General features: G+C 40.8%; 1 protein-coding gene across 5 annotated transcripts in view; it reads right to left on the bottom strand.

The window, feature by feature from the left end:
• LOC121282318 (H(+)/Cl(-) exchange transporter 5) overlaps positions 1-24,165 on the bottom strand; it is a 138,595-nt gene that overhangs the window by 80,961 nt on the left and 33,469 nt on the right. For 3 of the 5 annotated variants that reach the window (XM_041195989.1, XM_041195987.1, XM_041195988.1), the window contains exons 3-4: positions 2,259-2,422; positions 1,013-1,150 (exon numbers count right to left, since the gene is read on the bottom strand). In XM_041195989.1, coding sequence (XP_041051923.1) covers positions 1,013-1,150; positions 2,259-2,406 — 286 coding nt within the window. In that variant the 5' untranslated portion in view covers positions 2,407-2,422. The remainder of the gene's footprint in view (positions 1-1,012; positions 1,151-2,258; positions 2,423-24,165) is intronic. The other 2 variants (XM_041195990.1, XM_041195991.1) reach the window with 1 other exon arrangement.

The raw sequence follows: 24,165 nt of genomic DNA, 5'->3' as shown, positions 1-24,165 counted from the left end.
GGGGAAGGGTCAGCAGCAAGGGCAGTGGGGTGATTCTTGGCGCGCTGCCCTCCTAGCACCGAACCCCACCCCCCCCACCCTCCCCACAATGCCAGGTCCCCTGATCAGGCACAGATAACCAAAACAAGTTGAATAGGGCTCTGGGATTTACCCAAATGTCAGGTTTCTGAGAGTGTAGGCATCACTGACTATTGGCCTGCAAATTCACGTGCAACATACTGACATATAAGCTAACCACAATTAATACCATTCACTTAATATGCAGTTGGTCTGTTGTTTCTGCCAGCACCATCATGCCAGTATGTACCCAATTTTCAGGCTGTTGTCATGAGGAATTCATCCTTGACTTCATCCCCCAAATATTCAACTCTAGTGGAAGAGCCCTGAGGGTGGCTACTTGGGGAAAAGGATAATCTTCTCCAGATGTGGCTGGTGACACCACTGCTCAAGATAACTTCTACACTGAAATGAAGATAATATTTGGTCTATACTGTCACCAGTGCCCCAGCAAACAGACCATCAGTCAGCTGAAGCAGAGGTTCTACTCTTTGGACTGATCCAGAGACATGATTCAATACAGCTCAAAGTGTATGCCCAGAATCGTGTTAGTGGGCCACACCATTGTCATGCAGCGGGTCAGCACCTGGGGCCCGGAACACAAAGATGAAGACTATTCCAAAACCAACAAGGATAGTGAGGGTGTGCCCGATTTAAAATCTGCCAGCAGTCAGAACTCTTCCAGTAGCAGCTAACTGACATGGATTCCAGCTGAGCTGTTTTTTTCATCTTCTTTCTATCCAATCATGAGCAACCCCTTTCCCATTCCATCTCCACTGTAGTGAGGTACATTTGCTCAGCAGTTAGCTCTGCAGCACCTCACAACTGAACAAGCAATACACCCAGAGCTCAACACATCATTCAACACAGAACCAGATTTCTCCGATATTTATAGTCTTAAATTAACCCAACACATTCTCAAATAAACTCTGGTAAAATCCCCTGCCTGTCTTACGTGCTCTCTTGTAATCTAGTGCATCTTCAAGGTGTTTCCCTAGTGGCTGAAGCATTGGAGGTGGAAAACTGCTGTGACAGTATTGGATGACCGCTGAGTGCCCGAATACTGTTGCTTTGGCTGAAAGAGATAAATGAGCTGGCATAGAGAAGAATGTGAGGTCTCTCAAATGTCACATATAGCCCTCAGTCTTAGAATGGTATTTTATGCTCTGCAAAATGGCTGCTACATTTGCCAATAAAGCAATAACTACATTTCAAAAAGTAAACTATAATCTGTAAAGTGCTTTAATAATGCCATGTTTGAAAAATGATCATTTTTCTATCCCAAAATAAATTCACAGGGCCAATTTTATGTAATCAATCTGTAATTTCACAGGTGGCATCATCTGTTGAAACAAATTCACCCTTTTACAGAAACATCACTTTATTGAGGGGCAAAGTTTATGCAAATTTAAATGTCAATGAAAGAACAATCAATAAAATGCCCTGAAAAATTGACCTGTTAACTATTTTTAATTGCATTGAAAGCATTTTGCTTCATGAACGCTTATAATCACTTCCCACTCCAATTCTTTGAAACATTGTCAATAAATTTATATCGGAATTAAGATTTATTAAGCCATGAAGACTTGTATAACCCACTGATCTACGCTGCACTAGCTTGATAAATACATAAAATTTTATTTTTAAAAAAATAGCTGTAAATCCTTTAAAAAATGCACCTTCCACCCGATACTTGCTTCTGCTCACCAGTGGTGGTAGATAACAAGATGCAGCTCTATATTTGAAATATTTCTATCGTTTGTGTAGCAATCAGGAGTGGAAATGTTCCTTTCCCTAACCCAAGAGTGCTCTCGAAAAATACAGCATTCCTATCACTGTATCAACTAAATTGTATAAATTCAGTTTTTCTTGTTAAAAACACAATTTTTGCCAAAAGCAATTACAAGTTGTTGTTCCTTAATTTAAAGTTTTGCAAAACAATTAGGGATTGTTAAATCACTATTACACAGTTTATAGAAAATTAATCTGCAACTAATTACTAGGAAATATTTCATCCATAGAATGCAAATTAAAATGAAACCACTGGACTACAAGCAATGATAATTGAAAGTAAAGCTGTTTTATGACAATCTTATGACAAATTACCTGACAACTATTCAATGTTATCTTAAAATAATTGAAAACATAACATTCCCGCACACACATTTGCTGAAATCTCTGCAGGTTGTCTTGCTCCATACCTCCTTGTGGCTCCCTGTCTAAAGGAGGAACATCTTCTGCAAAAGAAAAGTCCAAAGATGCTCCTGCAATCTCCACCATATCTTCATCACTTGTGTTGCTCTGGTAGCTATTAAAACTACCTCTTCGGTAAAACTGATCTTTGGCCATTTTAACCTGCTAAAATCTGCAAAACAAAAAATTAGGAAACACTTCTAAATGATGCAGTAGAAAACTCCTAAACTAATTTTGGTTTGCAAAAAATATGTGGCAAATAGATTTAATGTGTATACCCCATTTTACATCCCCAGAATATGTACAGGATGTTTCGTGGTAAATACTGTGCTCATTATCAACTTGCATTTACACAGCATATTTAACAAAAAAAGCATCCTAGGACACTTTTTAGAAAAATAACAAGGAAGACAGATGGAAAAAAGTTAGGAGAAATGACTGAAGGCTAGGTGGAAACAATGGATCAGAATTTGCTACTAAAATAACTGCAAGTTTAATGTCCATGCTGTTATAAACTGCCCAGCAGCTTGTCGTAAGGAAGATGCTCTGTGAATTGTGAATCACCACAAGTTGCTGGATGACATGTGCTCATCTAAATATCAGACTCGTGAAAAAACCAACTTGCCCTCAATGCCCTTTGAGTTTCATGAAGTTAGTGCACATGCGTGTCAACTGCCAAGTGAACATTCCACAAAATTATGGCTGGTAATTAAAAGCATGAATATATTTTTCATGAGGAGACATATGTTTCTACCAAAGAATGTTTCCTTTCAGAGCCAGAGACGATTTTAACTACGGAGTCTCATTTTTGGAGGTAACAAATTATTCTTAGAGATTTGAAGATTTAAACATTTTTCTTACATTTCATTTGTCTCTTTTTTTACAGCTTTCTCTTAATCTGATCTTTCCTTTTCTTTGTTTCTCTTTGAGCTTGATCTGACTAATTCACTCACTTTAATTCGCCCTCCTTCTCTGTCATTCCTGTTTCGTTCTCAATCCTTAAATCTCATTGTTTAAGATGATAGATTCTGGGCTTATTGTCACTCAGGTCCATGATGTCTCATTGCCTTTGCTGAACTGTTATCAGCGGATCAGATCTAAGCTCCGCAGCCCTGTCACATCCAGTCCTGAACGGTGGTGACAATTAAGCAACTCACTGGAGGCAGCGGCTCCGCAAATATCCCCAGCTACAGCCCCATCAGTCTACTCTTGGTCATCAATGGTGCTATCAAGAGGCACTACTTAGCAATAATTTTCTCAGTGACACAGTTTGGGTTCCACCAGGGTCACTCAGCTCCTGCCCTCATCACAGCCTTGGTTCAAACATAGACAAAAGGAGCTGAACTCAAGAGGTGAGGTGAGAGTGACTGCCCTTGACACCAAGGCAGCATTTGAGCAAGTATGGCATCAAGGAACCAATAGGAATCAGAGGGCAACGACTGCCTGTTGGGGTCAAACCAACAAAGGATGATGGTTGTGGTTTTGGAGGTCAATCATCTCAGTTCTAGGACATCATTGCAGAAGTTCCTCAGGGTCGTGTCCTACGCCCAACCATCCTCAGCTGCTTCAATGACCTTCCTTCCACCATAAGGTCAGAAGTGGGGATGTTTGCTGATGATTGCACAATGTTCAGCACCACTTTCAACTACTCAGATATTGAAGCTGTCCATGTCCAAATGCAGCAAGGCCTGGACAATACCCAGGCTTGTGCTGACAAGTGGCAAGTAACATTTGTGCCACACAAGTGCCAGGCAATGACCATCTCCAACAAGAGAGAATCTAATCATTGCCCCTTAATGCTCAAAAGCATTACTATCGTTGAATCCCCCACTATCAACATCCTGGGGTTACAATTGATAAGAAACTGAACTGGACTAGCCATATAAATACTGTGGCTACAAGAACTGGTCAGAGGCTAGGAATCCTGTGACAGGTAGCTCACCTTCTGAACCCCCCCAAAGCCTGCCTACCATCTCCAAGGCACAAGTCCAGGAGTGTGGTGGAGTATTCTCCACTTGCCTGGATGAGTGCAGATCCAACACTTAGGAAGCTTAACACCATCCAGGACAAAGCAGCCCACTTGATTGACACCCAATCTACAAACATTCACTCTCCCCAGTGGCAGCAGTGTGTACCATCCACAAGATTCACTGCAGGAACTCACCAAGGCTCCTCAGACATCACCTTCCAAACCCAAGACCGCTATCATCTAGAAGGTCAAGGGCAGCAGATGCATGGGAACACCACCACCTAGAAGTTCTCCACCAAGCCTCACACCATCTTGATTTGGAAACATATCACCATTCCTTCACTGTCGTTAGGTCAAAATCCTGGAACTCCCTCCCTAACAGCACAATGGATGTTCTTATAGCACGTGGACTGCAGTGGTTCAAAACAGTAGTTCACCACCATCTTCTCAAGGGCAATTAGGGATGGACAATAAATGCTGGCCCAGCCAGTGACGCCCATGACCCATGAACGAATATTAAAAAAACTCGCATAATGGGGAACGTTATCATACTGGTAATTTTACCGGACTAATACTGAGACACACAAATTCAAATCCCACTACGTCAACCGGGGGAATTTAAATGTAATTAATGAATCTGGAATTAAATGCTTTTCTCATTAATAATGATCATGAAACTACCAGATTGTTGTAAAAGCCCATCTAATTTACTAATGACCTTCAGGGGAAGAAATCTACCATCCTCACCCACATGTGCCCACACCCACAGCCACATGTGGCTTCAGACACACAGCAACGTGGTTGACTCTTAACTGTCCTCTGAAATGACTTAACAAGCTATTTAGCTGAATCAAATTGTTACAGAACAATAAAGCTGGGGATATTACCAGTGTAGTTGCCAATGTGAAAAACCAGGAAATAATTACTACTTTACCCAGTCAGAGGTCAGTTTGGACCAGCCCATTATTGTAGTTTGGAGGTCAGAGACTACAGAGAGTGGACAAAGGAAGATGGAGACATTAAGATTAAAAATCAGGTGGGGGTCTAGGAATGGACAGCCATTCTACTACCCTGTTCTCCCCGTTGTGTTTGAATTTCAAATGCTTTATTTAATAACCATATTTGTTTCAAGCAGAGAAGACCACCCAGAACTTGGTGCAGATAAAGAAAAGGACAGTTGCATTTTGAACAAACTGGAGTTTATTGAGGGTCGGAAGATAGGTCGTGTTAGCGATGGAAGGCCAGCAAGGAAAGCTTTAAGCAATTAAACCAAATTTGGTGATGACAAGGCGTTGATGTGTACTTCATTGGTGGTAAGATGCAGAAAGAGGTGGAAGCAGACAATGTTCTGGAGATGGAATTATGTGGTCTTGGTGAAGAAAAGGACATTTGTTGTGAAGTTCAACCATGGGAGTATGGCACTGAGCTTGCACATCATTTTGTTCAGCCACAGCAATGGGAAGGCTGTGGCAAGAAAGGAAAGTTTATAGTGACTTTGGACTTGGTAATGTTCCGTTGAAAATGAGTAGTGACTCATTTCTGCTGGGTGAATTAGAGATATAATCACCCCTCAGACAATCCCATTTTGTGGGTGGAAGGAGTTAAGGAGGCTAGAATTGGAAGGAAGTGAGTGAACAGCTTGGGCCCAAAAGCATCAAATGCAGGGCCAGGAGGCCCGACTAAAGTGAACCTCCCTGTCATCCTAATGTGAATATCGTGAGGTTCAAATAATTATATTGTGGCAGGAATTAGTTGCATTACAGTACTTGGTAACCAGGTCTGTGTAACTCCGGGCAAATCTTGAAAATTCAGGAGCAGCTGAGATTTCCAATACATAGTTCAGTTTCCTCATACACCAAACATAAGTGAGAAACTCTATTTCACTGCAGGCAAATCTTTAAAAGAGTATGTATTTTCTGGCAGAACATCAAGCTCCTAAAACAGCATGTACACAGCAGTAAATAAATCAAGCTGAGGAAAGGACAGTTGTTTCTTGTAAATAAAGTCCCAAAGCTAAAGCACTTTAATGTATTCAGTAAATGACAGTTTCTATATTTCATTGCCTGTGCTAGAAGAAACAGAACACTGTTGGTTATCAATTTCTCTGGATAGCCCACCTCCCACCCCCTTTCCCCATCCTAACCACCCCTTTGATTTTTGGTGAGTGTTCTAACTGGGAATTGTTTTTTAAATTAATTTTCCAAGATTTCAATGTCAGGGAATTTACCTGGGTCTATGAGTCTGCCACTGAGCTATGAAAAATGGATGCAGCAAGATAAATGCCAGAAGTTGTCTCACTGACACCAGGGCCCCAGAATACAAATTGAAGAATATAAAAGCAGATTTAGTCTTATATGCAGAGGGGCCAGTGCACATCGGATCTTTCACTTACAAGGATAAAAGCTGGAAAACTCTTAAGGTTGAGGTCTCAGCAGACACAGAAATTTTCATAATATTTTGCACATAAACCTTTTTACACTCTTTAAATCAAAAGGAAATGTAAGGAGAACATTTGAAAAGATGCAGAATCATTCAGATATGAGAACAAAGCAGTCATAAGAGATTCATCAAAATTTGGTGAGTTTATTCAATGAGCAGCTGAGCCAAACAGACCAGAAGGTCCCAAGTTTGATTGGCTCAACAGGGATAGGCAATCAGGGTGGCAGTAGCTTCAGCCAGAATTTCTACTCTGAACATAATACAGTGACTCACATTGGAAAATTCTCTTTTATGGATCTCTAGGTCAGAAAACAAAATTCTGTTTGACCTTGTGATGAATCCTGCATTCAAATAATCTGCCAATACTGATGTCTATTACTTGTCTGAGATCTTGGCCACTTCACTGATGCACTGGAGGGAGTTATTTCCCAACAAGCGACAGCACTTTTAGAAAGGGGAGTAAAAGGGAGAAAATAGGCAGGAAAACAGATCAAAAGTCACACAATCAATAGGCATTTTAAAAGTTTGCAGTTGCACAGCTTTTTTTAAAAACTTTTTAAACACTGAAGGTTGAGGCACCAAAAAACTGGCTAAAAGGTACAGTGCAAAGCAACTAAAATTGACAGTCAAAATAAATCACTCAGTAAAGCATCCCTGATTAACAACTGTTTCTATTCCAAACCAGGCCTTTAATGTATGCAATTCCTCAAGATGAACTGCTGGATCTAAACCAAAACATCCACAGAGGAAGGAAGTTACAAATTTAGGGTCTGCCTTAGGTATTCTTTGAGGTACAACAGTGTTGGTCATTCCAGCTAACTGGTCCAAGCATCTTATTTCCAGCAGTGCGACCATAAGAGGCCAATATCTAATTATTCAATAGTATAACCATGGACATAACAATTAAACTCCATTATGATACAAAATGATTATATCTTTTGCACATGCACTTGCATATGATTCATTAATTTTCTGAAGGCAGACTAATGAGATGAAGTCAGGTATGAATCATTAAGCTGCTTTATTTACATACAAGTTTCTTTTAATTCATTCATGGGATGTGGCCGTCGCTGGCTAGGCCAGCATTTATTGCCCATCCCGAATTGGCCTCGAGAAGGTGGTGGTGAGCTGCCTTCTTGAGCCGTTGCAGTCCATTGTAAACAAAGAATAACAGTAAAGCAAATACCACTTGGCTAACTCCTCAAGAGTGGGAATAAGTAGCCATTGCAATCTGTTCCTTGCATGGGCTGGCTTATTGGTTTTTAACAATACCCTTCTTTCTAGACAACTAAATGCCCACTCCTGCAATGTTAGCTTTCAGCTATGGGTCAAGATCTGGCCCTCACAATGTTTTGTTCAAAGCTTGACAACTTACCAAACATGGGTTTTCATTTGGCTCTATTATAAACCAACTGACTTCCTCAGCTTCTTTTATTACAGTTCCTGTAAGGACTCCCTTTCACTCTCCTAGTTTCTCCACCTTCAACGCATCTGTTTTGACAATTCCATCTTCCAAACCAGTGCTTCTGATATGTCTTCCTTTTTACTGAAACTGAGGATTCCCTTAAACTGTGGTTGACAGGGCCCTAAATCAACACTTCTGCTCTCTCTTCCCTCCATCCCAGAGCCACAATGGGGCTCCGCTTAATCTCACCTTCCATCCCACCAGCCTCTGCAGTCAACAGATCATTCTCCGCCATTTCCAGTGCGATACCATCAGTAAACATATCTTCCCCTCCCATCTCAGCATTTCAGTTGCATTTCCCTCAATTTAGTCTACTGCATTCGCTGCTCCCAATGCAGTTTCCTCTACATTGGAGAGACCAAACGCAGACTGGGTGACCGCTTTGCGGAACACCTTCGGTCTGTCCGCAAGTATGACCCAAACCTCACTGTCGCTTGCCATTTCAACACACCACCCTGTTCTCATGCCCACATGTCCGTCCTTGGCCTGTTGCAATGTTCCAGTGAAGCTCAATGCAAACTGGAGGAACAGCACCTCATCTTCCGACTAGGCACTTTACAGCCTTCCGGACTGAATATTGACTTCAACAACTTTAGATCATGAACTCTCTCCTCCATCCCCATCCCCTTTCCGATCCCCCTTTTTCCAGTAATGTATAAATATTTTTCTTTTCCTGCCTATTTCCATTATTTTTAAATGTATTTCCATCCATTGTTTTATCTCTACCTTTTAGTCTATTTCAATCTCCACCCCCACCCCCACTAGAGCTATCTGTCCCTTGCTCATCCTTTCTACCCTTAATGTCCTCATTAGCACATTTCTTAGCTAATATCACCATCATCAACACCTTTGTCCTTTTGTCTATGACATCTTTTGACAATCTCCACCTATCACTGACCCTCTATCCAGCTCCACCTGTCGCACGTCCCCTTAAACCAGCTTATATTTCACCTCTTTTCTATTTTTCCTTAGTTCTGACGAAGAGTCATTCAGACTCGAAACATTAACTGTATTCCTCTCCGCAGATGCTGTCAGACCTGCTGAGTTTTTACAGGTATTTTTGTTTTTGCCCCAAAGGGAATGTTGCCTCCATGATACTCTGGTCCCTTTTTTTAAAATCACACCCAACGCCCCTGGATGTTATACTTCAGTTACACAAGGCAATGGTGAGACCACGTCTCGAATATTGTGTCCAGTTTTGGTCTCTTTATTTAAAGATGTAAATGCATTGGAGGTGGTTCAGAAAAGGTTTACTAAATTGATACCTAGAATAAGCAGGTTGTCTTATGAGGAAAGTTTAGGCAGACTGGGATTGCTTCCTCTGGAGTTTAGATGAATGAGGGGTGGCTTGATTGAAGTATATAAGATTCTGAACAATATTGACGAGGTGGATGTTGAAACGATGTTTCCTGTCCAGAACTAGGGGGCACTATTTTAAGATTAGTGGTTGCCTTTTTAGGACAGAGATGAGGAGATTTATTTTCTCTCGGAGGGTTGTGCGACTTTAGAACTCTCTACCTCCAAAGGCGGTGGAGGCAGAGTCATTGAATATTTTTAAGTCAGAGGTAGATTGATTCCCTTGCCTAACAAGAATCTAAGATTAGCGGAGGTAGATTGGAATGTGGAATTCGAAACACAAACAGATCAACCATGATCTTATTGAATGGCGGAGCAGGCTCGAGAGGCCGAATAGCCTACTTCTGCTTCTATTTTGTATGCTCATATGTGCCCCTTCCTACAACATTTTCCCGTACAGATGCGGCACTTGCCCTTTCATCTCTTCCCTTCTCACCACACAGGGTCTGAAATGCTCCTTTCAGGTGAAAGTGATTTACTTGTATTTTTTTTCAACTTAGCATACAGTATTCAATGTCCACAATGTGGTGGTCTCTACAACAGGAAGACCAAACACAAACTGGGTGATTGCTTTGCTGAACACTACCAATCAGTCCACAAGCGTGATCTTGAGCTGCTGGGTGCTTGCTATTTTAATTCCCCATCCTACGCAGATCTTGGCTTGCTGCATTGTTCTAATGAAGTTCAAGGAACAGCACCTGATCTTTTCATTAAGGCACAATGCAACTATCTGTACTTAACAATTGAATTCAACAATTTCAGATCATAACCACTGCTCCAATTTTTTCCACACAGCAGGTGCTTGACATTTACATTGCTAAATCCATCTTGTTTCTTTATTTGTATCAGTGCAGCATCCTTTTGCCATGCACCATAATCCCATTTATCAGTTAATCCCTCCTGTCTTCCACTCTAGCACAGGCCCTCCCTTTTGTTCTTTTCTACCCTCCTCCATTCCCCTATACATGCTTAAAACTTGTTACATCTCAAACTTTTTGCCAGTTTCGAAAAATGTTACCAAACTGAAACCTGTTTCCCTCACCAGAGATGCTACCTGACCTGCCAAGTATTACCAGCATTTTCTGTTTTTATTACTTTTGACCTCAGGATGTAAAGGGGTGTATTATCTGATATCTTCTTCCATTCATTAATTTGGCAGTAGACCTTTCAATAAAACTGACTAGCTTGATTACTAATAAATTAAAACATTGCATGTTGTATCCAAATGAATTACAAAGGGTGAGAGTTACTGTTGGCTATTTGAAATAAGATGACCTGTTGTTTAGCTTTCCTGCTCAATATTAAACATTGTTTGCCTTATTAAAACCTCACTCCCTTTTGCCACAGTGTTGTAGGTTGCAGCATTTTAAAGCGGTGAAAATTCCCTTTTAACCACAACACAACAGTGCTCATTCCCAAATCCATTTTCAGTCAAAAATGATTCCAGTATAAATACTTAAAAACCTCATATTTGTAACAATATTAAAAAATTGTTAGGTTTTGGGGTTCTGTCTTAAATTTAGGATAAAATTAAGAGGGTCCTGTGACCTGTTCTGAAATCTGCTTAACAACAGGCCTGGGTGACATGGCCATTAAACGAATAAAGGTTGTTGTTTTGGAAAGAAGGCGTGAGGTGTTTACACTTGTAGAAAATGGCAACATGTGTTTACAGCGGTTAGACTGCAAGTCTCCAAAGTCTCAAGAAGGTGTTAAGAATGTTGGGTTGTAAATGGTTATACTTCAAACTTTTTACTTCCAAGATAAAAGAGAGTTAGTGCTTCAAGGATAACTAATCAACATTTCTACCTAAATACGCGGCCCACATGATTTGCATTGCCATGGAGATGCGCTTTGAGAGGGGAAGGGGGTTTCTAAGATATCCCTCAAACACTGCTAGGATCCAGGAGAAAGAGAGGAGCTAAAGGCCAAAAATTTCTATGGTTCACCTCTCAGGAACGTGGGTGAGAGCTGATGCTTGGATTGAAAAGACCAAATTTGTGAGGATTTCAAATGAGTCTGGAAGATTCGCCAAACTTGCCCTAGAGGGAGAACTGCCAGGAAATCCATCAATGTGAAAGATAGTAGTAGTGTTAAGATTACCAGGTTTGGAAAGGAAAAGAACAGATGTAAACCCTCAGGAGCTGAGAATCAGTTTGGGCCAGGTCCAGGAAAACTGAAAATCTGCTTAAAGGACAGTGGAAAGTATACCTGTGAAGTAGGTTTATCAGTTGTCTTGTTAAAAGGGGAAAGTTCTGATCTGTAGTTTAAAGAATAAGTTGCCTACAAAAATAGTGTTTAGTCAATAGTATTTTTAGTCTGGTTGTTACAGTAAGAGTTTTAAAACATGGAATCTTGTCATGTCATCCTTTCAGCTATCAAGTGGAAGATTGCAGTTCTTTGGGGGGCGGGGGGGGAGGTGGTGCTGGGAAAGGGTGTTGGCTCTTGCAGGATCTCGAATCCATAGACTGAGATAAGTACACTAGGTCTGGCCAGAGTTTAAAACAAACAAGATTTCACAGTGACCTTTGCTGCATTTATTGAAAATTTTAAATGGCTATGTCCATTGCTGATGTATTCTTCAAAAGGAACTGCCTTTGAGTACCTCACAACAGTTGAGAAAGATTAATTTTAAAGCAGTGGCAGAGAAGTTAGAAATAGATTTAAAAGTAGATGCTAAGAAGTTAGAAATAGTTTAAGCATCGGCTCAACACCTGAACCTTGAAGAAAAAGGTATTCTAGATGAAAAACAGATCAAGTTGGCTAGGATTCAGTTACAAATAAGGTAACTTGGAATTGAAAGTCAGGAAACAGAGATAGATAAAAGCAAAAACTTGAACTCAAAAGAGGGGCAATAAAGAAAGAGAAATGCGAAAACTTGAATTAGAATTTTAAAGTGAGAGGGGGAAGCCAGAAAATTTGAACTGGACAATTACTTGAACAGGGGATAGCAAGCAGACTTGATGATGGGCTAGATTTAACTCCTTGATTTGATTAGGAATATTCATCTAGTGCCCAAATTCAGTGAGGAAGGAGTTAAAATATATTTGATTTCATATGAGTAAATTACAACAAAATTATAATGGCCAAGAGAAATTTGGACAATTCTATTACAAGGTATTGTGGCAGGAAAAGTGTTGGAGGTTTATTCAGTCATTTCAGATTAACAGTCTGTACATTATGACACAGTTAAGACTGCTGTGCTTTAGTGCATATGAATTAGTCCCATACACTTATGAGCAGCACTCTAGAAATCAGAGGAAGAGACAGAATTAAACTTCTGTGAAATTTTTTGGGAACAAATGGTGTTTGATCGATGGTACAGAGCTATGGAGCTGGTGCAAGACTTTGGAAACTTCGGAGAGGTGTTGTTAATGAAAGAATTTTAAAACAGTACTTTTTTAGGAATCAGTTCCCACCTAGAAAACTGTAAAGTTTCTAAAATAAGAGAGGTGGCTGTTATGGCTGATAGCTATGCATAGGTCAAAGCAAACATTTTCTTTGCAAACCCACCCAGAAACTGGAGAGATAGGAGAATTGATAATGAACAGAACGCTACTAATTACAATGTAGGGGTAACAGAAATAAAGGATAGATACTCCTCAGGGTAGTAAAAAAAGGTATGGGACACAGGTATGATTTGATGAGGGCAATATGTTATTTCTGCCATTAGACAGGGCACTTAAAAGCAAACTGCGAGAAATTTTAAAAATTAAGACTGTATCTTTTGTAGGCATATCTTGTGTTTCTCTAGAAAATGCTGCACTAGCGAGTGAAGCTTGTGACAAACCGGTACCATCTAATATATTTATAGTGGGGGTAAATCAGAGCAAAAGATTTTAGGAGTTTTATATTTGAGGATGAATTAACTCCATTTTTGTCTGATAAAGGGGTTAAAAAGATATGCTTAAGAGATACAGAGTCGACTGAAACCCTGTTGTCAGCAGAAGATGTGAATTTCTCTCTAGAGAGTTCACTAAATAAGAGTGTACTGAAACAAACCATTGATGGAAATTGTTTACCTGCTCTATTGTGTAGAGTGAAATTAAACTGTGCTTTAGTCAGTGGATCTACTATCATGGGAGTGGTGTCTAAATTACCCATTAATAATGTTGGCCTTATCTTATGAAACGAGCTGACGGGAGACCATGTTTTGCCTCTGTGCATTCCCCTAAGATCTATTGAAATTATTTGAGATAAGTAGGTTTCAGCAAGTTGAGTGGACTTTGCAAAAAATAATGGTTTGACTCAAGAGGTCCCCAATTTCAGAAGTCTTCCATCTCAGATGTCTGAGATGGAGAAGACACCAAAACCTCAGGCTGACAACAAAAAGTTAACAAAACTCTGGAAACTAATCGACTATTTGACCTTAAGCCACAGGTGTCAAAGCAGAATGCCGCAGCATTCCAGAATAATGGACAAACAAAGAGAGATGGTCTTTAAAACAAGATGGCTTGGCTCCCACTAATGCTGTTACTCTGGAACTACGAGGACGGATTAGAGTTCTAAAACACTCATTAAAAACTTAAAAATGAAGAAGCAATGGCTCTTGCTTGGAAGAAATTGGACAAAGCTCGTGCTTAGTGGGAGAACGAGAAACAGAAAAATGTAAAAGAATTTGGAAAACTGATTAAAAAATATCAGGATCTTAACTTGACAGAAGAACAAACTGCTTGCACAAAAGGAGGCAATGTTAAATTTGCTTCTCTTGGTGAAGAGCACTGAAAGTTTAATCTTGGAAATGAATTTAAAGATAAAAGTACTCCTGTGTTTAGACATGAGGACCACCATTCAGTCATTTGTCTGGCTGAGACATTGCGACCTGGACAAGAAAGACCTTACAGCCAAGAAAGAGAATGGAGATCTGGAGTTAGCACCTGGACCTAGAGGTTCAAAAACCGTGTTTTTAAAATTAGTCAACATCCTATTGACAATGTAATGTCTGTTCTACAGAAAAACAATGGAACATATGGAAATCAGATAAAAGGAATTATGACAAAAGATTTTGTTTCAATTTACAGTTCACACCTAATAGAATTCATAAATTATATGGATTATCTGCAAGTAAGATTTGACAAAAATCCCCAGGCAGAATAGATTGGGAAATCTTTTAACCTAGCTCATGGAAATACTATGAAATTCACTTGACAGGAAAGAAGAGATTTACTATGACAGCTCACAGAAAGTGAAGCCACTAGCAGTAAAACAAATTCTTATCTCTCTGAGAGAAAGAACTTGAAACATCTATGAGAGTGGACTTGAACTCCTATTATAAGCTCATAGCTGATAAGGTTAAATCTTGTGTGCTACCAAGGAGGACTGTCTAATGGAAAAACGTGACGGCATGGGGAGAATAGTAAAACAAAAACAGAATTACCTGGAAAAACTCAGCAGGTCTGGCAGCATCGGCGGAGAAGAAAAGAGTTGACGTTTCGAGTCTTCATGACCCTTCAACAGAACTAGACTAGTTCTGTTGAAGGGTCATGAGGACTCGAAACGTCAACTCTTTTCTTCTCCACGATGCTGGCAGACCTGCTGAGTTTTTCCAGGTAATTCTGTTTTAGTTTTGGATTTCCAGCATCCGCAGTTTTTTGTTTTTATCTATGGGGAGAATAGTACTTGTGCCATATGTACTAAATTAGTTATTAAAATGTGCAGAATGTTATAAGTTGTTATATTTTGGATAGTGTTTTTGAAAACTCATCTCTGTGGTGATTACTTTCCATTCCTTAGGAAGGAGGCATTACAAATATTATGTTTATAAGCTTATGATGTTTTAGGGCTGCATCTTTAATTTAGGGTAAAATGAAAGAGGTCATTGGACTTGTTCTGAAGTCTGCCTAACAACAGGCCTGAGTGACATGATTGTTAAAGATTAAAGGGAAGCCTGGATTGTTTTGCTGAAAAGATGATGTAAATCGTTCACATTTGGAGACAATGGCAGCATTGGTACTCAAGCACTTAAGTGGACAACGATGGCTCTTCCCTGGGATCAAGTATCCAATCAGAAGCCGGCAGCTCTATTGAACAGCACTGCCACCGGGGAGGTGGTGCTACTGTTGCTGGTACAACACCCACCTGAGGCCTAGTGTTGTCACTGTGTCTCAGGCCACAGGTGAGTGATTGTGGATGAAGGCGACATAGGGGGAGGTGAGGGAGGGATCGGGAGCAAGACTGAGGGGGGAGGGGCCTGATGACTCAGTAGGCCTCCCCCATTCCTGATGCAAGATCCCTTGATTGCCTTCGATTGCTCCCCCCTTCCTGATGCAAGATCCCTTGATCAGGCATTGATTGCCTTTGATTGCCCCCGCTCCCCACAAGAAGCCCACAAGCAACCGTGCAAGGGTTTGCTCGTTCTGCTCCCTGCATGTAAGCCTCCCACCCGCCACTGGGATAATACCAGCAGTGGCAGGATAAGGTCCTTAAGTGAGCATTAATTGCCTACTTAAGGACCACACTTGGCAGCAGGGTGGGCAGGCTGTTTACAGGCCTTCCTGCCATGGACTTAGTTGGGGTGAAGGCAGGAAGATGGTCAGATCCCCATCCAGTACTCTCCCAGTGGATTAAATGCCTTCTGTTACCAAACTCACCGGGGGGGGGGGGGGGGGGGGGGGTGCATTTAATGCCATCATTAGTCTCCAATATCCCAGAAAGGTGTTGAGAATGTCAGGTTGTATAAGGTTATACTTTAAACTGTCCATTTACTTCTGATAAAAGTGTTGGGGGTCACAAGTGTAGCTAATTAGCATTTCTACCTGGATACAAGGCCCATGTGATTCACGTCATCATGGAGATGGACTTTGAGGGGGGGAAGGTTTCTAAGGTATCTCTGAAAAGGAGAAAGTATCTAGAGGATATATATACGAATTAGAAGCAGGATTAGGCCACTCAGCCCCTTGAGCCTACTCCGCCATTCAATAAGATCTTGGCTGATCCAATACTAAACTCAACTTCACCCATCGAGGGAAGGCAGGAGTGTGAAGTTGATATGGTTGCTAACTTTGCTGATATCACAAAAATGGTTAGGAAAGTAAATTGTAAAGAAGAAATAAGGAGGCTACAAAAGATTATACATAGATGAGTGGGCAAAGAATTGGCAAATGGAGTATAATGTGGGGAAATGTGAGGAGAAAGTATCTAGAGGATATATACGAACATACGAATTAGAAGCAGGAGTAGGCCACTCAGACCCTTGAGCCTACTCTGCCATTCAATAAGATCATGGCTGATCTAATATTAAACTCAACTTCACACTCCTGCCTTTCACCTCTTGTTCATCAAGAATATATCTACTCCTGCCTTAAAAATATTCAAGGATTCTGCCTCAATCATCTTTTGAGGAAGAGAATTCCAAAGTCTTACAACCCTCAAAAAATTTTTCCTCATCTGTCTCAAATGGGCGACCCCTCATTTTTAAATAGTGGCCCTAGTTCTCTATATTCCCACAAGAGGAAACATCCTTTCCACATCCACCCTGTCAAGACCCCTCAGGATTTTATATATTTCAACCAAGTCATCTCTTACTCTTCTAAACTCCAGTGGATACAAACATAGCCTGTTCAACCTTTCCTCATATGACAGCCCAACCCTCCAGGTATTAATCTAATAAACCTTCACTGAACTGTGACCAATATTGTGCACAGTACTCCAGATGTGGTCTCACCAATGCCCCGTATAACTAAAGCATAACCTCCCTACTTTTACATTCAGTGACCCTGACAATAAACAATAACATCCTATTAGCTTTGCTAATTACTTGCTGCACCTGTATACTAATCTTTTTTGATTCATGCATGAGACACCCAGATCCCTCAGCATCTAAGATCAGCAATCTCTCAGCATTTAGATAATATGCTTATTTTTCATTTGTCCTGCCAAAATGGATGACCTCACATTTCCCCACATTATACTCCATTTGCCAATTCTTTGCGCACTCACCTATGTATATTCTTTTGTAGCCTCCTTATTTCCTCTTCACAATTTACTTTCCTAACCATTTTTGTGATATCAGCAAAGTTAGCAACCATATCAACTTCACCCAAATCATTTATTTAAATTATAAAGATTTGAGACCCCAGCACTGATCCCTGTGGCACACCACTCATTACATCCTGCCAACCAGAAAATGACCCATTTATGCCTACTCTGTTTCCTGCTAGCTAGCCAGTCTTCTATTCATGCCCACCTACACCATGAGCTATAACTTTCCATAATAGCCTTTGATGAGGCACCTTATCAAATGCCTTCTGAAAATCTAAGTACGGTACATCCACTGGATCCCCTTTATCCACAGCACCTGTTACTTCTTCAAAGAACTATGTCTATGGTTCACTGTGCAGAAACAGAGAGAGAGCTAGCAGTCTGACTGAAAAGACTAAATTAGTGAGGATTTCTAATGAAGCTGGAAGATTCACCTAGCCTCCCCTAGTGGGAGGGTTGCCAGGAAAAACTCTCATTGTGAAAGACAGTTCTGGGGTTAATTAAAAGTTACCAGACTGGGAAAGGAAAAAGTGGGAAATAAACTTTTGGGAGCTGAGAATCACTTTGGACTGGGCCCAGGAAAATCAAATAACTACTTTAAGGGCAGTGTAAAGCACATACGTGAAGAGGGTTTTTCGGTTGCGTTAAAAGTAAAAGGGGAAAATTCTGTTCTGTAGTTTAAAGTATAAGTTGCCTATAAAAAATTGTTCAGTTAATAGTGTAACAATCAGACAAAAGTACTAAGTGTTAAAACGTGAAATCTTGTCATCCTTTCAGTTCTTAAGTGGAATTTCAAATTTCTTTTTAAAATTTAACGGTTTCTACGGAGATCATAACAGTATTTGCTTCAGATGGTGTTAGTGAGATGAGCCCCAGGTTCATATCTAAAAAATGCGAGATTGTAAGATGGAGCAGCAATTACCATTCAAGCCAGTTCTTACTCTAATCATCAATACATTGTCACATTTCATCAACTTTATTTCTTGACTCTGCTGTTTTTTTAAAGACAGACAGTTGCAATTATTTTGTGCAGGCACATATTTCTTTCCCCCCCCTAATTTTGCTTTTCGCCCGTCTTTCATAAATTTAGGTAATTACAAGGTAGCTGGTTTAAAATCTGTAGCAGAGAATGTTTTAGACTCTCCACTTAATAATGAAATTATCACATATTTAGATAAAGAGAGAGTATTAGAAGTTACCAGCATAAATTGTAAAAGGGGCAATCATGCTCCACAAATCCAATGGGATCCATTGCAGAAGTAACCGACATGGTCTATGGTGGAAATGCAGATGTAATGTACAAGGACTTTAGGAAAGTCTTTGTCCAAGGTCTCTTTGGAGATTACTAAAGATGGTGAAGGAATATAGAATTAGTGGGAGGATGGCAAACTGAAAAAAGTGATTAGAAGGCAGAAAACAAAGTACGGATTAAGGGCAGTTTTTAAAAGCGTTGGCTAAAATTGGTAATGGTGTCCTGCTGGGACACCATTACCAATGGGCACTTCTGTTCCTAATAATAACTTGGTCTAGGCCTAAAACAAAAACAGAATTACCTGGAAAAACTCAGCAGGTCTGGCAGCATCGGCGGAGAAGAAATGAGTTGACGTTTCGAGTCCTCATGACCCTTCGACAGAACTAGGTGAATCCAAGGAAGGGGTGAAATATAAGCTGGTTTAAGGTGTGTATGTGGGTGGGGGGAGAGAAGTGGAGTTGGGGGGTGTGGTTGTAGGGACAAGCAAGCAGTGATAGAAGCAGATCATCAAAAGATGTCACAGACAAAAGAACAAAAGAACACATAGGTGTTGAAGTTGATGATATATATCTAAACGAATGTGCTAATTAAGAATGGAGGTAGGGCACTCAAGGTATAGCTCTAGTGGGGGGAGCATAAAAGATTTAAAAATATTTTAAAATAATGGAAATAGGTGGGAAAAAGAAAAATCCATATAATTTATTGGAAAAAAACAAAAGGAAGGGGGAAGAAGCAGAAAGGGGGTGGGGATGGAGGAGGGAGCTCAAGACCTAAAGTTGTTGAATTCAATATTCGGTCCGGAAGGCTGTAAAGTGCCTAGTCGGAAGATGAGGTGTTGTTCCTCCAGTTTGCGTTGGGCTTCACTGGAACAATGCAGCAAGCCAAGGACAGACATGTGGGCAAGAGAGCAGGGTGGAGTGTTGAAATGGCAAGCGACAGGGAGGTTTGGATCATTCTTGCGGACAGACAGCAGGTGTTCTGCAAAGCAGTCGCCCAGTTTACGTTTGGTCTCTCCAATGTAGAGGAGGCCGCATTGGGAGAAACGAATGCAGTAGACTAAGTTGGGGGAAATGCAAGTGAAATGTTGCTTCACTTGAAAGGAGTGTTTGGGTCTTTGGACGGTGAGGAGAGAGGAAGTGAAGGGGCAGGTGTTACATTTTTTGCGTGGGCATGGGGTGGTGCCATACGTGGGGGTTGAGGAGTAGGGGGTGATGGAGGAGTGGACCAGGGTGTCCCGGAGGGAACGATCCCTACGGAATGCTGACGGGGGGGTGAAAGGAAGATGTGTTTGGTAATGGCATCATGCTGGAGTTGGCGGAAATGGCGGAGGATGATCCTTTGAATGCAGAGGCTGGTGGGGTGATAAGTGAGGACAAGGGGGACCAACAAGGGATTAATGTAACAAGTGCATGTTAAAATTAAATGATAATTCACAGTTGATTACTGAATAATACAAAAGCAATATTTTAAAAAAATCTATATATAAATAAATTATTATAGATGGCGCTGAAATCTTTTTTTCCTAATGTTGAAGTTTCAGTTATAATACAGATGTTTCTGAGGCAAACTCCTGCTGGTAAATATACCTAGTGGCTTAAATAACTGAAATCAGCATGATTACCTATAAGAGTGTAGTCTAGTTCAGTCCACACGGAAATGCAAACATATCAGAGCTCCCTCCCCATAACTTTGTTGACTTTAACTTGAGTGTTAAACATCAACAACAATTTGCATTTATATTGAGCAAAGTCAGAAAGACAAGTAATATGACCCTGTTACTGTATCTTTCTCTTTTACCTGCATTTTGTCTGTAGCAAACAACTGAAAGTCTACAAATACATTAGCCAGTGCTGCTCTTTGTTCATTCTTGATTAATGAAACAGACCATAAACAAACCAGATTTTCCTATCAATTACATCTAATTAACAGGTGTAAAGTAGACATAACTATTGGGAAGAACTAGCAGAGATCTACTGTCACAGATTTCAACCCATTTAATGCACTGTAAGGAAAGGGTTAACAGACTGATGATGAGTTCAGAACAATGCTTAAGATAAAAGCAAAATACTGTGGATGCTGGAAATCTAAAATAAAGAGAGAAAATACTCAAAATCCTCAGCAGGTCTGGCAGCATCTGTGAAGAGAGAAACAGAGTTACGTTAAGAGTCCAATATGACTCTTCTCCAGAGCCGATCAATGGAGAAAGAAGATCGCTTGACACCATTTCGAAGAGGAGCAGGGGTGTTCAATTCGGTGTCCAGGCCAACATTGATCCCTTAACCATTTAACCAGATTAGTCATCATCACAGTGCTATTTGTGGGATCTTGCTGTGCACAAGTTGGCTGCCTGCCTGCTACATTTCCTATTTTTTTGATTACAACCACAATCACAATGTTGTGAATCCCAAGAGCTGCTATTGGAGACAGAGTAAAACACAATCTTAACCCTACTGGACTTTCATTGGACTCTCAGAATCACAGTGCAGAAGAGGCCCTTCGGCCCATCGTGTCTGCACTGACACGAGAGAAACACCTGACTTACCTACCTAATTCCCTTTACCAGCACTTGGCCCATAGCCTTGAATGTTATGATGTGCCAAGTGCTCATTCCAGGTACTTTTTAAAAGATGTGAGGCAACCTGCCTCCACCACCCTCCCAGGCAGTGCATTCCAGACCGTCACCACCCTTGGGGTAAAAAAATTTTTCCTCACATCCCCCCTAAACCTCCTGCCCCTCACCTTGAATTTATGCCCCCTTGTGACTGACCCTTCAACTAAGGGGAACAGCTGCTCCCTATCCACCCTGTCCATGCCCCTCATAAACTTGTACACCTTGATCAGGTTGCCCCTCAGTCTTCTTTGCTCCAATGAAAACAACCCAGGTCTATTCAACACACGTTTCATCCCAGGCAACATCCTGACGAATCTCCTCTGCACCCCCTCCAGTGCAATCACATCCTTCCTATAATGTGGCGACCAGAACTGCACACAGTACTCCAGCTGTGGCCTCACCAAGGTTCTATACAACTCCAACATGACCTCCCTACTTTCGTAAGCTATGCCTCGATTGATAAAGGCAGATGAGGGTAGTGCAGTTGATGTAGTTTATATAGATTTCAGCAAAGCCTTTGACAAGGTCCCATATGGGAGACTTATAAAGAAGGCAAAGGCACGTGGGATACAGGGTAATTTGAGAAGGTGGATTCAAAATTGGTTTAGTTGTAGGAGGCAGAGGGTGATGACAGAAGGATGCTTTAGCGACTGGAAGCCAGTGTCCAGTGGCGTACCATCCCATATGCCTTTTTCACCTAACCCACTAACATGCCCCTCTGCCTTCAGAGATCTATGGACACACAAGCCAAGGTCCCTTTGTTCCTCAGGCCTTCCTAGTGCCATGCCATTCACTGAATACTTCCTTGTCAAATTACTCCTTCCAAAGTGTATCACCTCTCACTTTTCAGGGTTAAATTCCATCTGCCACTTATCTGCCCATTTGACCATCCCGTCTATATCTTCCTGCAGCCCAAGACACTCAACCTCACTGTTAACCAACTGGTCAATCTTTGTGTCATCCGCAAACTTCCTAATCCTAGCCCCCACATAGTCATCTATGTCATTTATATAAATGACAAATAATAGGGGACCGAGCACAGATCCTTGTGGTACGCCACTGGACACTGGCTTCCAATCGCTAAAGCATCCTTCTGTCATCACCCTCTGCCTCCTACAACTAAACCAATTTTGAATACAGCTTATCAAATTACCCTGTATCCCATGTGCCTTTGCCTTCTTTATAAGTCTCCCATGTGGGACCTTGTCAAAGGCTTTGCTGAAATCCACATAAACTACATCAACTGCACTACCCTCATCTACACACCTGGTCACCTTCTCAAAAAATTCAATCAAATTTGTTAGGCATGACCTCCCTCTGACAAAGCCATGCTGACTATCCCTGATCAAACCTTGCCTCTCCAAGTGGAATTAGATACTCTCCTTCAGAAAATTCTCCTATAGTTTCCCTACCACTGACGTGATATTCACTGGCCTGTAGTTCCCGGGCTTATCTCTAGACTCCAAAATGAAAGATTTCAATAAAGAAATGGTTTACATTTGAGTGTAAATGCATAAAGGATAATACATGAACATTGTTAGTTTGCTGCATTAGGTTCCTCAGGAGAAAACGCAGCATTTTAAAAGTCTTACAAAATGTTCAAATTCCAACAACAAACCTACTCAGGTCAACCTTCCTGTAGTACTCAACAGCTGCCTTTGGAAACTCTAAGCAACACACTATCAAATTAGCAGTTGCCAGTTGTCAGGACAGTATAATAATTCTCAATGTTATTGGAATTTATTTAAAAATAGTGGTATATATGTCTGTATGTGTGAGAGACTTAATTGGATTAAAGGCAACTGGTCTAAAGAGTTTGATGTAAACATGGGGGAAGTTTAGAATGTGAAGTGCAAAAGGACATTAGCATTTTTAAATAAACCAGACTAGATTGTTTTCAAAGGAGGGGCGAAGTGTGTCACCTAGTCAGGTGCAGTTTAGAAACAGTGTGTTTATTTTCCCCAAAGATTACTGGTAAAACTTAGTGCTATGAGAGATTCTTATTTTCAGAAAGATAAAGTCCAAAGACAAAGTAAAATAATGGGAATTTGCATTCAAAGCGGAAAATATGTATAAAGGTTTAAATGATATTAAATCCATTACTGATGACTAAAATAGCCAATAACATTCAGAAGGAAATGCAAAAATGAATAAAAAAGATCTTTCCCTCCTCTCCTCTCTCAACTTCCTGGTAGAACAGGTTTCCAATATGTTTCCATTGCATCCAGGGAAGGGACCTTGTGGAAATTTCCTCCCACTGCTCCATCAAAACTGCCACAATTTCCCCTTTCCCATTAAAATCTTATTCCACAAACCTTTTTTCTGCTCACTACTCAAAGCCACCAAATTCTTTGAAACCCTAAACTTAACTTCCTCTCCTGTTCATTTTCAAAATGACAGTCTATCCATCATACAGCTTCCTCATACAAGAAATAAACCCTCTCCCCTCACCCCCATAATTTTGTATGGTCTGCAAATTCCAACACCAAACTTCCAATTTCGAATCATATATGTATACGTGCATATGTTCATCAGTGGTTCCAGTATGGACCCCGGCTGGATACCACTTACTGCCAGTCTTAAAAAAATTTCCATTAACAGTTACCTTCTGTTTTGTAGCCATTTTTCAATCCATTCTACTATTTGACCCTTGACTCCATTTGCATTGGTTTTTGTCAAGAGCCTCTCGTGTGGCACTTTATTGAAGGCCTTTTAAAGTATATGTATACAAAAGCAAAAAGAGAGGAAGAGAGGTGGGGAGGGTTGTGGTTTAGGGTTGAATTCTACAGCTTAAGGCCCAGGCAGCAGAAGGTACAGCCTTCAATGATGTGGGGAGGAACAAGAGG

This window comes from Carcharodon carcharias, chromosome 9 (assembly GCF_017639515.1).
Source record: "Carcharodon carcharias isolate sCarCar2 chromosome 9, sCarCar2.pri, whole genome shotgun sequence".
NCBI lineage: Eukaryota > Metazoa > Chordata > Chondrichthyes > Lamniformes > Lamnidae > Carcharodon > Carcharodon carcharias.
This window is presented reverse-complemented; position numbering and strand designations above follow the sequence as displayed.